The 13,904-nt window shown below is 47.0% G+C and overlaps 1 protein-coding gene across 1 annotated transcript in view; it reads left to right on the forward strand.

Moving 5' to 3' along the window:
- The window catches only part of NIBAN2 (niban apoptosis regulator 2), a 127,831-nt gene that overhangs the window by 110,418 nt on the left and 3,509 nt on the right, over positions 1 to 13,904 (forward strand). The window contains exons 10-14 of the mRNA XM_068248284.1: positions 2,184 to 2,371; positions 3,692 to 3,847; positions 4,842 to 4,955; positions 12,360 to 12,467; positions 13,036 to 13,147. Coding sequence (XP_068104385.1) covers positions 2,184 to 2,371; positions 3,692 to 3,847; positions 4,842 to 4,955; positions 12,360 to 12,467; positions 13,036 to 13,147 — 678 coding nt within the window. The remainder of the gene's footprint in view (positions 1 to 2,183; positions 2,372 to 3,691; positions 3,848 to 4,841; positions 4,956 to 12,359; positions 12,468 to 13,035; positions 13,148 to 13,904) is intronic.

Here is a 13,904-nt window from a genome sequence, read left to right on the forward strand (position 1 = left end):
ATAAGCTTCAGAAGACAGAGCTCTCTGCGACTAAAAGCTGGAGCTCAATGGCTCTTTTGCATAGATAACTGGAGTTTCCTCACTCTACCTATACTGGAATCAATATTAGACTTATGTCTCTGCTCCTAATGTTTTATTTCTTAGCTGTACTACACATACAAATCATTATATCATAATTTTTTTTCCGCTTCAGTGTCTTTAAAACCTCTAGTCTAGACCTGACATTTTGAAGATGTTTTGGCCTGGTCATTTAACCATCACAATCAGGCCCTTGTCAGTTGCCCATATCCTTATGTCTGACCTTACTTCCTGTCTCCAACACTTCAAGATCTGACTGCTCACTTGCTGCCTAATCTATCCCTAGACAAATGTAGTTCTAAAGATCTTCACATCACATCTAGTGTTCTTCACATCACCATTTAGTAATTTTAATTATGGGTGTATTTTCTCTGTAAAGAAAGTTTACCTGTTCTTCAGCCTTAGATTGAGTACACACATCCAATTTTTGATTGACCAAATTTACCACTTCCTTGTAGTAGAAGAGCTTACCTATACATTCTTTTAATAGTATTCAAAATCTGTTGGCCCTCACACTACATGGAGGCGAAAAAAATAGCTGGTGATCAAAAATGGATGTGTGCCAGGCTTCAGTTAGTAGGGAAGGCAGATGAATCAGTCATGATGTGAAGCGCTTTCACTCGTGGCAGTCAGTTTAGCGTTCAAATCCCTAAAATCCTATACAGTAAAACCTAACTGTCCCTGTGTCATCCTTCCTGTCCCTGGCTGTGTGTCCGTGGGTTTTTTGTACTGCGCATGTGTGCAGTACAGACAGCCGTTGGGACAGGAGGATGGGCCAGGGAGCTGGGCAGACGGGTGCACGCGCAGCAAGTGGGCGGGTGCGTGCGCGCACTGACTGGGGGCAGCATGAAGAGACAGGTCAACTAGTATAAAGGTTACTAGCCAGAGATTTCAGAGGCGGAAGGGGGAGGAGTGAATTTTTCACAGGCTGAGGGGTGGAGATGCAGTTACAGATTACCTGTGTAATGATGACAAACAGAACATTACCGCTCTCATTGTATCACAGGAATAAATCCTCTTAACCTGTTGAAGCTGTATGCAGCCAGATTTGCTGTGTAAACTATCTCAACTTTAGATAAGGTATATAGACAAGTTACTTGTTAGTTAGTTTTTCATCTCGGATCCGCTTTAAAGCTGAGCTGAGATGAAAAACTAACTATAACAAGTAACTTGTCTATATACCTTATCTAAAGTTTAGATAGTTTACACAGCAAATGTAGCTGCAAAAAGCTTCAATAGAATATGCTTATTTCTTCCTGTGATACAATGATAGCAGCCATGTTTGTAAACAATACAAACAGGCAAGCTTATCTGCATCTTCAGCACTCAGCCTGTAAAAACAAAACAAAAAAACCTAATCCCCCCTCCTCCTCCCTCCTCTGCCTCTGAAATCTCTGGCTAGTAATACCTCCCCCTCCTCCTGGCCAGACTGAGCTCCCGTGAGCCCTTGCTACTGTCAGAAAATGTCTTGGCTCTCTGAAAACCTGTGGGCGAGGCTTGTTTAGTTTATAGGGAATAAGAGTATTAAAACAAAAACAAAAAAGTATTTGGCTTGAGGAATGCCCTATCCTAACAATAGGAAAGGAACACAATTATGCAATGAGTAAAAGTTCATCTCTGATCCACTTTAAGGCTACCACTGATTGACGGGCAGGGAGATTGTCGCTTCCTGTAGATGGGAAGAATGGGACAACAAAACTAGTAAGAAACCCTTGTACAGGGGGTGCCAAATCATAGAGTAAAATGCACAAAAACAGTGTAAAAAGGGAGGTAGTGGTGGACTTGCCTCCCCAAAGAAGACTCGCGTTTGTCTGAAACGGGTCGTACCTGTGGAATAGTCAAAGCCTATTATTGTCTGAAATTCAACAAAATCAAGTAGTCTTTGGGGAGGTAAGATCACCACTACCTCCCTTTCTTAAACTGTTTTAGTGCATTTTGCTCTGATTGGTGCCTCTGTACAAGTGTACCTTACAGTTAGATGTTTTGCTCATCACTAAACCTTTTTGTGTTAAGTTTTCCTGAAATTTCCTGTGGATTAGGTTTATTGTATCGGAGACTCTTGTTTATGATGCATTGATAAGAATGTGATGCTCTTCATCTTTCAGCTGCGGTTTTGCCAAAGGCGGAGTTGTGCGTCAGGAACCACGTCCAGGCTCACATCCCATCCATCCTGGATGCTCTGATGGTGCCGACCAGCCAGGGCTTCTCCGAGGTGCGAGAGCTGATCTTCACAGAGGTCACCGACATGAACAAGAACCTGGTGAACGAGGGAGGGCGAGACAAGCTGGGAGAGGTGCGTGTCATGGGGATAATGATGGGGGAACGCATACTGATATTCCTGGGGTTTAATGCTGTCATATGCTTATTTCCAGATGGTCTTCTGCATAGTCCTATACACTGTAGCTAACTTACCGGCTCTACTTCAAATACATTTTTGTGTTGACATTCAATAGAGCAATGTATATTCAGCTGACCAGCTATGTCAATGATTACCTGGTGTAGGGTACCCCCCTCACTTAGGCAAGAGATCCGGGAATGGAGGATCACCTATCGTCCTATTGTTCTTCCAATCGTCTTGCTTACTGTTAGGGGCGCAACTACAAATCATGGGGGCCCCACAGCAAAACTTTGATAGGACCCCATTAATGTTCACAATTCTTCCTTTGGTGACCCATCTCAAAAGGGTCATAAAACAGGTGGGGCCATCAGGATCTTCATACCTATAACCTGTATAGACACAAAAACACCTGATCTGCAGTAAAGGAGGGAGGAATGGTTAGTAGTTGAGGCCCTCCACATCTCTGGGTCCCCTGTAGTTACACCCCTGCCTGCTGCATGTCACTCCATCCTGCGCTGTGGTGTCAGCCCTCCTCTTCTCTCCATAGCAACAGAGCACATCATTAGCCTGTAGCCTAGCGATGCATCTGTGCAGCATCTGACCCAAACTTTTACGAGGCATCAGTTCCTGATCCTTGCGGGCAACAGAGTGTGTGAGTGTGTGTGAGTGTGTGTGAGTGTGTGTGAGTGTGTGTGAGTGTGTGTGAGTGTGTGTGAGTGTGTGTGAGTGTGTGTGAGTGTGTGTGAGTGTGTGTGAGTGTGTGTGAGTGTGTGTGAGTGTGTGTGAGTGTGTGTGAGTGTGTGTGAGTGTGTGTGAGTGTGTGTGAGTGTGTGTGTGTGAGTGTGTGTGAGTGTGTGTGAGTGTGTGTGAGTGTGTGTGAGTGTGTGTGTGTGAGAGTGTGTGTGTGAGTGTGTGAGTGTGTGTGAGTTTAGTTCCTGATCCTTGCGGGCAACAGAGTGTGTGAGTGTGTGAGTGTGTGAGTGTGTGAGTGTGTGAGTGTGTGAGTGTGTGAGTGTGTGAGTGTGTGAGTGTGTGAGTGTGTGAGTGTGTGAGTGTGTGAGTGTGTGAGTGTGTGAGTGTGTGTGTGTGTGTGTGTGTGTGTGTGTGAGTTTAGTTCCTGATCCTTGCAGGCAACAGTAATATTGTGTGTGTATACGCACCTTAAAGTAGAGCTTAGACTAGACTGTGTTAGGCATTACATTGGTGACATGATGCTGTAGTGTTAGGGAAGATGTCAGAGGTATAGAAGTATAATACAATACTCTGCTTCCCCAGCACATGGAGAAGATCTCACAGCTGGGCTACCACCCAGTGAAAATGCAGCAGTGTTATGAGAAGATGGATCATCTGAATCTGGAAGGCCTACAGCAGAGGTTTGATGTGGGAAGTCCATCTGTCTTCAAGCAGAGGGCACAGATCCTCATGAGAGAGGTGAGCAGCAATGCATATGTCTGTGGTAAACTTTCAGTTCCCACAGGAAGCAACATGAAAACTCAAGGACTCAGCTTCTATACGCCCTTGTGCTGCCTTTGTAGAAGACTGAGTCAATAGCGCCTCCTAGTGGATGTTTGCAATTTACTGTGCAGCTTCTAGTTTACTGGAACATAAGAATGATTTATAAGTTTGAGACTGTTTTGGACGTCTTTGTTGCACAGAACTTCTTATGTAATACCCAGTTATATCCACACCTATTGTTAGTTTTCAGTAATCTGTAAGGTGTATGACTGCTGTCTGCCTCCCCATTGTGGAGACTCTGTGACATTTCACTTACAGGAAAATAAAATCACAAAGAGTCATAGGATTGAGCTTTTGAAATGGGGATGTAATTTATAATGTATAGCTTTTATTAATGATTTGCACAGTGTTAGACCAAGCACTCCAATGGAGACAGGAGTGTGCTAAGTCTGATATGACCCTGATGCCCAAGGGTCGCAGATTCAAGAAACGGAGATCGGCAGCACCACTGTTGAAGAAATAGCTCTTTATTCAGACACGTAATTAAGTCACATGCCCAAAAAAATGGGCTTAGACGCAGCTACAGCCCGCTGTTTCAAATGCTTCTTTGTCAATCTGCAAGCTCATTTGAGCTTCTAGCTTGACAAAGAAGCATTTGAAACAGCGGGCTGTAGCTGCGTCTAAGCCCATTTTAAGGGGGCATGTGATTTTAATTAAGTGTTTGAATAAAGAGCTATTTCTTCAAGAGTGGTGCTGCTGATCTCTGTTTCTTTAGCTTTTATGAATGTGCACACTGCATTTTAAGAAGTGTTATTTGCTTTTGAAGACTGATCTGAGTAATGAGTGTCGCTGTCTCCCCTGCAGTAGACTCTGCTGTGTGCCTGGATGTACCAGCATGGGGTGTGTGGGATGTGTGAAGTTGTCAGCTCATGTCTCTCCTCAGAACTGAGTATATCTTGTATCTCTGCAGCTGACCGACAACGCTGTATATACATTTGAACAGCTGATACACCAGGAGGTGAGCAAGTCTGAAGAAGAGAACCTGTGCAGAGATATTCAGCGTATACTGGAGCGTGTTCTCAAGGTGAGCGAAACGATTTGTACATCAATGCTATTCATCACTATATATTATTAGTAACAAGGGGTGTAGATTACAAAGTAATGACCAGGCAATAAAATACACCAATCCTTATTAGATGATGCAGTCCTGATGGGCTTAGTTCAACCACTGTCACCTTGTACAAGTCCATTCATGGTTGGCACATGTTCTGCCCTTCACGCTGCACATGGGTGTGTGTCCCATGCTATAAAAGGAAGGGACCGCCTGGCATCACGCTGCACATGGGTGTGTGTTCCATGCTATAAAAGGAAGGGACCGCCTGGCATCACGCTGCACATGGGTGTGTGTTCCATGCTATAAAAGGAAGGGACCGCCTGGCATCACGTTGCACTTGGGTGTGTGTTCCATGCTATAAAAGGAAGGGATCGCCTGGCATCACGCTTCACATGGGTGTATGTTCCATGCTATAAAAGGAAGGGACCGCCTGGCATCACGTTGCACATGGGTGTATGTTCCATGATATTAAAGGAAGGGATCGCTTGGCATCACGCTGCACATGGGTGTGTGTTCCATGCTATAAAAGGAAGGGATCGCCTGGCATCACGCTGCACATGGGTGTATGTTCCATGATATTAAAGGAAGGGACCACCTGGCATCACGCTGCACATGGGTGTGTGTTCCATGCTATAAAAGGAAGGGACCACCTGGCATCACGCTGCACATGGGTGTGTGTTCCATGCTGTAAAAGGAAGGGATCGCCTGACATCACGCTGCACATGGGTGTGCGCATAATGCCATAAAAGGAAGGGATCGCCTGGCATCACGCTGCACATGGGTGTGTGTTCCATGCTGTAAAAGGAAGGGATCGCCTGGCATCACGCTGCACATGGGTGTATGTTCCATGCTATAAAAGGAAAGGATCGCCTGACATCACGCTGCACATGGGTGTGTGTTCCATGCTGTAAAAGGAAAGGATCGCCTGGCATCACGCTGCACATGGGTTTGCACACAATGCCATAAAAGGAAGGGACCACCGGGCATCACGCTGCACATGGGTGTGTGTTCCATGCTGTAAAAGGAAGGGATCGCCTGGCATCACGCTGCACATGGGTTTGCACACAATGCCATAAAAGGAAGGGACCGCCTGGCATCACGCTGCAAATGGGTGTGTGTTCCATGCTACAAAAGGAAGGGATCGCCTGGCATCACGCTGCACATGGGTGTATGTTCCATGCTATAAAAGGAAAGGATCGCCTGACATCACGCTGCACATGGGTGTGCGCACCATGCTATAAAAGGAAGGGATCGCCTGGCATCACGCTGCACATGGGTGTATGTTCCATGCTATAAAAGGAAGGGATCGCCGGGCATCACACTGCACATGGGTGTGTGTTCCATGCTATAAAAGGAAGGGATCGCCTGGCATCACGCTGCACATGGGTGTGTTCCATGCTATAAAAGGAAGGGACCGCCTGGCATCACGCTGCACATGGGTGTGTGTTCCATGCTATAAAAGGAAGGGACCGCCTGGCATCACGTTGCACTTGGGTGTGTGTTCCATGCTATAAAAGGAAGGGATCGCCTGGCATCACGCTTCACATGGGTGTATGTTCCATGCTATAAAAGGAAGGGACCGCCTGGCATCACGTTGCACATGGGTGTATGTTCCATGATATTAAAGGAAGGGATCGCTTGGCATCACGCTGCACATGGGTGTGTGTTCCATGCTATAAAAGGAAGGGATCGCCTGGCATCACGCTGCACATGGGTGTATGTTCCATGATATTAAAGGAAGGGACCACCTGGCATCACGCTGCACATGGGTGTGTGTTCCATGCTATAAAAGGAAGGGACCACCTGGCATCACGCTGCACATGGGTGTGTGTTCCATGCTGTAAAAGGAAGGGATCGCCTGACATCACGCTGCACATGGGTGTGCGCATAATGCCATAAAAGGAAGGGATTGCCTGGCATCACGCTGCACATGGGTGTGTGTTCCATGCTATAAAAGGAAGGGACCACCTGGCATCACGCTGCACATGGGTGTGTGTTCCATGCTGTAAAAGGAAGGGACCGCCTGGCATCACTCTGCACATGGGTGTGTGTTCCATGCTATAAAAGGAAGGGATCGCCTGGCATCACGCTGCACATGGGTGTATGTTCCATGCTATAAACGGAAGTGACCGCCTGGCATCACGCTGCACATGGGTGTATGTTCCATGCTATAAAAGGAAGGGGACCGCCTGGCATCACGCTGCACATGGGTGTGTTCCATGCTATAAAAGGAAGGGACCGCCTGCCATCACGCTGCACATGGGTGTGTGTTCCATGCTGTAAAAGGAAGGGATCGCCTGGCATCACGCTGCACATGGGTGTGTGTTCCATGCTGTAAAAGGAAGGGATCGCCTGGCATCACGCTGCACATGGGTGTATGTTCCATGCTATAAAAGGAAAGGATCGCCTGACATCACGCTGCACATGGGTGTGTGTTCCATGCTGTAAAAGGAAAGGATCGCCTGGCATCACGCTGCACATGGGTTTGCACACAATGCCATAAAAGGAAGGGACCACCGGGCATCACGCTGCACATGGGTGTGTGTTCCATGCTGTAAAAGGAAGGGATCGCCTGGCATCACGCTGCACATGGGTTTGCACACAATGCCATAAAAGGAAGGGACCGCCTGGCATCACGCTGCAAATGGGTGTGTGTTCCATGCTACAAAAGGAAGGGATCGCCTGGCATCACGCTGCACATGGGTGTATGTTCCATGCTATAAAAGGAAAGGATCGCCTGACATCACGCTGCACATGGGTGTGCGCACCATGCTATAAAAGGAAGGGATCGCCTGGCATCACGCTGCACATGGGTGTATGTTCCATGCTATAAAAGGAAGGGATCGCCGGGCATCACACTGCACATGGGTGTGTGTTCCATGCTATAAAAGGAAGGGATCGCCTGGCATCACGCTGCACATGGGTGTGTTCCATGCTATAAAAGGAAGGGACCGCCTGGCATCACGCTGCACATGGGTGTGTGTTTCATGCTACAAAAGGAAGGGATCGCCTGGCATCACGCTGCACATGGGTGTGCGCACCATGCTATAAAAGGAAGGGACCGCCGGGCATCACGCTGCACATGGGTGTGTGTTCCATGCTATAAAAGGAAGGGACCGCCTGGCATCACGCTACAAATGGGTGTGTGTTCCATGCTACAAAAGGAAGGGATCGCCTGGCATCACGCTGCACATGGGTGTGTGTTCCATGCTATAAAAGGAAGGGACCGCCTGGCATCACGCTGCAAATGGGTGTGTGTTCCATGCTACAAAAGGAAGGGACCGCCTGGCATCACGCTGCACATGGGTGTGTGTTCCATGCTACAAAAGGAAGGGATCGCCTGGCATCACGCTGCACATGGGTGTATGTTCCATGCTATAAAAGGAAAGGATCGCCTGACATCACGCTGCACATGGGTGTGCGCACCATGCTATAAAAGGAAGGGATCGCCGGGCATCACACTGCACATGGGTGTGTGTTCCATGCTATAAAAGGAAGGGATCGCCTGGCATCACGCTGCACATGGGTGTGTTCCATGCTATAAAAGGAAGGGACCGCCTGGCATCACGCTGCACATGGGTGTGTGTTCCATGCTACAAAAGGAAGGGATCGCCTGGCATCACGCTGCACATGGGTGTATGTTCCATGCTATAAAAGGAAAGGATCGCCTGACATCACGCTGCACATGGGTGTGCGCACCATGCTATAAAAGGAAGGGACCGCCGGGCATCATGCTGCACATGGGTGTGCGCACCATGCTACAAAAGGAAGGGACCGCCGGGCATCACGCTGCACATGGGTGTGTGTTCCATGCTACAAAAGGAAGGGACCGCCGGGCATCACGCTGCACATGGGTGTGCGCACCATGCTATAAAAGGAAGGGACCGCCTGGCATCACGCTACAATTGGGTGTGTGTTCCATGCTACAAAAAGAAGGGACCGCCTGGCATCACGCTGCACATGGGTGTGTGTTCCATGCTGTAAAAGGAAGGGACCGCCTGGCATCACGCTGCACATGGGTGTGTGTTCCATGCTATAAAAGGAAGGGATCGCCTGGCATCACGCTGCACATGGGTGTGTGTCCCATGCTGTAAAAGGAAGGGATCGCCTGGCATCACGCTGCAAATGGGTGTGTGTTCCATGCTACAAAAGGAAGGGATCGCCTGGCATCACGCTGCAAATGGGTGTGTGTTCCATGCTACAAAAGGAAGGGACCGCCTGGCATCACGCTGCACATGGGTGTGTGTTCCATGCTACAAAAGGAAGGGATCGCCTGGCATCACGCTGCACATGGGTGTGCGCACCATGCTATAAAAGGAAGGGACCGCCGGGCATCACGCTGCACATGGGTGTGTGTTCCATGCTATAAAAGGAAGGGATCGCCTGGCATCACGCTGCACATGGGTGTGTGTTCCATGCTATAAAAGGAAGGGATCGCCTGGCATCACGCTGCACATGGGTGTGTGTTCCATGCTATAAAAGGAAGGGATCGCCTGGCATCACACTTCAGAGTTGTTTTTGGGGGTTTTTTTAGAAGTAATGTGACTGTGCTACTTACCAAGCCGTAATGAATAAGGAAGCATGTGTGCGCGCTACAGCCGTGGTTTCTGCACATAGTTGGGGGGGGGGGGGGGGGGGTGCAGGTATCGGCCTACCGTCATGCTGTGTGAAGGTGCGGCATCGCATCATCCTGATTCAGCCCTAATTGCTTTGAATTTGAATAGTTCACTTCTAATAGTGTTACTTATAATTTGCACTAATCAGCATAATTGTTTGGAGAAATTGCCTTGTTTCATTTTAGGTTTAGTTGGGCTGTAATCCTTGGCGGGTTACTGCTGGTCACATGACTCATGATGACAATGGGAAGCGACAGACTCTTCCCAACAAGGCCACAAACTGAGAAGAGAATCTAATCCTCCGCACTTCTGCTACATAAATGCAGTGGTGTTTGCTAATTGCCACAAGAATCACTTCCTGTATTGCTGACCCTCACTACTGGGCCCAGAGGTTGTGAGAGCTGTTACCGTCCATACTACAATGCCAGTAAAAACCTTATGCTACCCCTCCCGTAATATTAGAAATGCTCCTATTGTGATATTCCACCTTTGTTTAAAAAAATGGTTATGACCTATCAGTGCTACACCTGTCCTTTTGACAGTGAAATGCCTAAGCGTGCTCGTCCCACAGCGTATATGCTCTTCAGTGCAATAGTTGGATAAATGCTCAGTTTCCCCCAAAGCACACATATAGGACATTTGTAAACCTCCGTTTTGCAGTAAGTAATTAAGGAGTTTATACGCAGCCGTGAAATCAGTACTTTTTCATGTTCTGTCTAAATTACATCCTCCCCAGTGCTGGCCATATTCCTGCATGAATAACTACCTGCACAGAGCAGGAAGAAAGAAGCTGAGCAGTTAGTTCTGGAGTGATAATTACCTGCACTAATCAGCAAACCCACACTCCCACTGGCCATTGTGCAGTTACTAAGCCTCTGTCAAAGTTGTAGTGGTTTCTGGAGATGCAATCATAGTAAGAAATCTGAAATCCTGGTAGTAAAACTTCCTGTAAAGAATACAGCTGAACTGATGGGGATATCTTTTCCTTTAAATCAAAAATGATTATTACTTTAACCTTGGGACTGCCGCGAACGTCTACAGGCATTTTTGCGTATCCGCATGCATACGCCACAGACATGTAAAGGGGTTTTAGTGCAAAACTACTTCCACCTGCAGCAGCCGTCTATAGGCATTTTTCTTTCCCCTTATACCTTTTGCACGGACATCTAAAGGTGTGAGATTTGCATAATTCTGCATTAGCTTGGAATAATTTGCATATGTTACTGCAAATCTATGCAGCTTCAAAACGGACCAATGGATCAAATGTAAGCTTTAAAGTGAACCCGAGCCTAAGCTCGGGCTCAAAATCTGACACTTATTATTTAGAGAGGGATGCCTCAGGACCCTAATGAGGCTTCGCTCAATTGTCGTCAGGCCCTGGTTGCTGAGCGCCCCCCTGCACACCAGGGCCGTGCAGCTCCTCTGCCTGGATTAAGTGCGCACAATGGCCGCATGAGCCAGTTCATGCACAGTAGGGCTCTCGCGGTGCGCACTTTAATCCAGGAAGAGGAGCTGCGCACCAATTGGGGGGGGGGGGGTTTGGAACCACAGAGCAACAAGGGAAGCCTCAATAGGATCCTGAGGCTTCCCTCTTAAAATAAGGATCTGATTTTGTACCAGAGTTTTGGCTCGGGTTCACTTTAGTCATTTACATTTTAGGTTTTCATATTAATTAGTATAATTCTCAATCCTCTTAAACTTAATTGCACCTCAGTGACATTCCCTACTGACTAAATGGAGAGTTTGGTACATGTAGATTTGGGCAAGACATTCCATAAACACAATACAAACCTAGCCAGCACTGGCGTGTAGTTTTATAAAACTTGCTGGCAGTCTAAAGGTTAGCAGGATTGATGCCATGATATTTGACAGTCTTAGTAACGTGTTACCATAAGGCAGTGGTGCTCAACCTTTTTTTTTGCCCGAGGGACGCACTTCATATCAAGATGGATTTAGCGGGCTGGAACACATACTAGAAAAATGTTAAAGATTTATATTTAAATTTTGTAACGGTTAACATGGTGTTGGAAAAGGAAGGAACACAGCAAACCAAGAATTGTTGTACTCACCATTTGATGCCCATTTTCTGGGGTACCTGGGTGTATGTGCAGAGGCTCTCTGGGTGATCCCCCCCAGCACAAGTGCTGTGTGAGCTGTGGGTAGTTGAGGCCTACTATTCAGCAGAAGCCAGGGTCTCAATTAGTTGCTGCAGCCTAGCAGCGGGCGAAGGTCAGAGTGAGCAAAGTTCGTTTTGTTTTTTTCAGCTTGACCAGCTGGTAGGGTGTGATGTCACACTGTCCCCTGAGATGAGAGGCCGGAGCAGTGGCAAAGCATCTAGGCGAGGAGAGCCGAAGCAAGAATCTGTGCTGAGGAGAAGGATCGGTGATTGCGTCATACGTTTACACAGCGTACTCGCATTCTCCGCAGTAGCACTGTGATAGACTCTCGCCCATTGGTTGCTGCAGGAACCTCCCTCCAATAGAAATAAGGCTGATTCCTATTGGAGGGGGGTTCCTGCAGCAACCAATGGACGAGGTTCTCTAACTATCACAGCGCTACTGCGGAGAACGCATAGTATGACACAATCCTCCTCCTCAGGACACTTCTGCGGGCCACAAAAGTCAGCTTCGCGGGCCACAAATGGCCCGCAGGCTTTAGGTAGGTTTGGCACAGCTGCCATAAGGGACTGAGTGAGTAATGACTGTTCTTTATTATTGTGTATCCTTACTGATGTTCGTGAAAACCCAATATCTTTCAGAAATATGACTATGACAGCAGCAGCGTCAGGAAGAAGTTCTTTCAAGAAGCATTATTGCAGATTGTCATCCCTTTCCTTCTGAAGAAGCTGGCACCCACCTGCAAATCGGTGAGCATGGGATATGGGAGATAAATATCAGCGCTGTATGCACTGAACATATGCGATAACCTTGTTCCATGGTGTTTATACGGGGGGCTTTGACTGCTTTATATTGAATTTTCTGTGTGGGTGCATTTCTATGTATTATAATACAATCACGACATGTTCTTAAAGGTGCGTACACACGTCAGATTTTTCCAAACGACCAGTTGTTTGGACGTCTGAACGACCGGCCGTTTGGACGTCAAATCGGGCGTGTGTACAAACAGTCGTTCAGCTGATAAGACTGGTTTTGACAGGTCCACTTGGCGGACGAGTCCACCATTATTGAGCCTCTGAGGAAGCAGCTTTGATCTGAGAAACGTGGCAGGAAATTACTATTCGATCTAACTATGAAATATCTGTAATCAATTGATTTTATCTTATGTGCACCCTGATTCTTATATAATTTATTTTTTTTTAAATGACTTATTGTTACCTTTAAATCCCATTGCTGCTTTTATATCTTTTATACAGTGTGTGGCGTAGTATTGTCCAGAGATTTGTCTTATATATTGTCTTGATGTTGTTCCTGTAGGAGTTGCCCCGGTACCAGGAGCTTATATTTGAGGAGTTGTCACGCTTTGTCCTGGTTGAGAACACATATGAAGAGGTTGTCCTGCAGACTGTGATGAGGGACATTGTCCAAGGTAAGGAAATAAAGTGCATGTAGTGTAGACTGTGGTAGGGGCATTAGACCTTGATTGTGGTTGGGACCTTTGATAGATCGGGAACTCCTTTGGGTGCAGAATATGTCAGTGTATATAATTGTGTGTGGATTTCCCACAGTAGATCAGATGTCAGCAGTTATTTCTGTAGCACATGTTGGAAGCTAAAGTAAATCTAGATTCACCATTTCTACATCTGACTTTGAAACGCTAAAACCATGAAACATAAAGTAAAGACAATTAAGCTACAAGTTATCCTGATTTGAGGGGTATCTGTTTGCAGTTCTAGACTTTTGGGTGAATTTAGTTCTGCTTTAATAAAGGCTAATTCCAGGTTGGGGACATTTGACTTCTGACAGCCAAACACCCATTTGTAATTGTCTGATGTCTGCACAGGCGTTCGCCATCCTCTGTACTTGTCAAAACTATGGGTACAAGAGACTGTTCATTGATGTGCTTTGGCCCAGCCTCTCTCTGAAGCCCCTGCACCCTTAATTACTTTTTGATGGTTCCAATATATTTTTTGGTAACCTTACACTGCAGCATAACTGTCCTTTACATTTAGCCCACTGTGTATGTCAGGATGATACCTTGCTGAGCCCCATTAAGCCTCCGGTGTCTCGCTGGCTTTCCTGGTTCAAATGAGCCAGTCACACCTTGCCTCAAATCTAGCTGTCTTGCCCAACCCACACTGGCCACACCCCCGGGGTAATTTGCTTTTCTAGCCCCAGAGCTTATA

This window comes from Hyperolius riggenbachi, chromosome 8 (assembly GCF_040937935.1).
Source record: "Hyperolius riggenbachi isolate aHypRig1 chromosome 8, aHypRig1.pri, whole genome shotgun sequence".
In the NCBI taxonomy this organism is placed as follows: Eukaryota; Metazoa; Chordata; class Amphibia; order Anura; family Hyperoliidae; genus Hyperolius; species Hyperolius riggenbachi.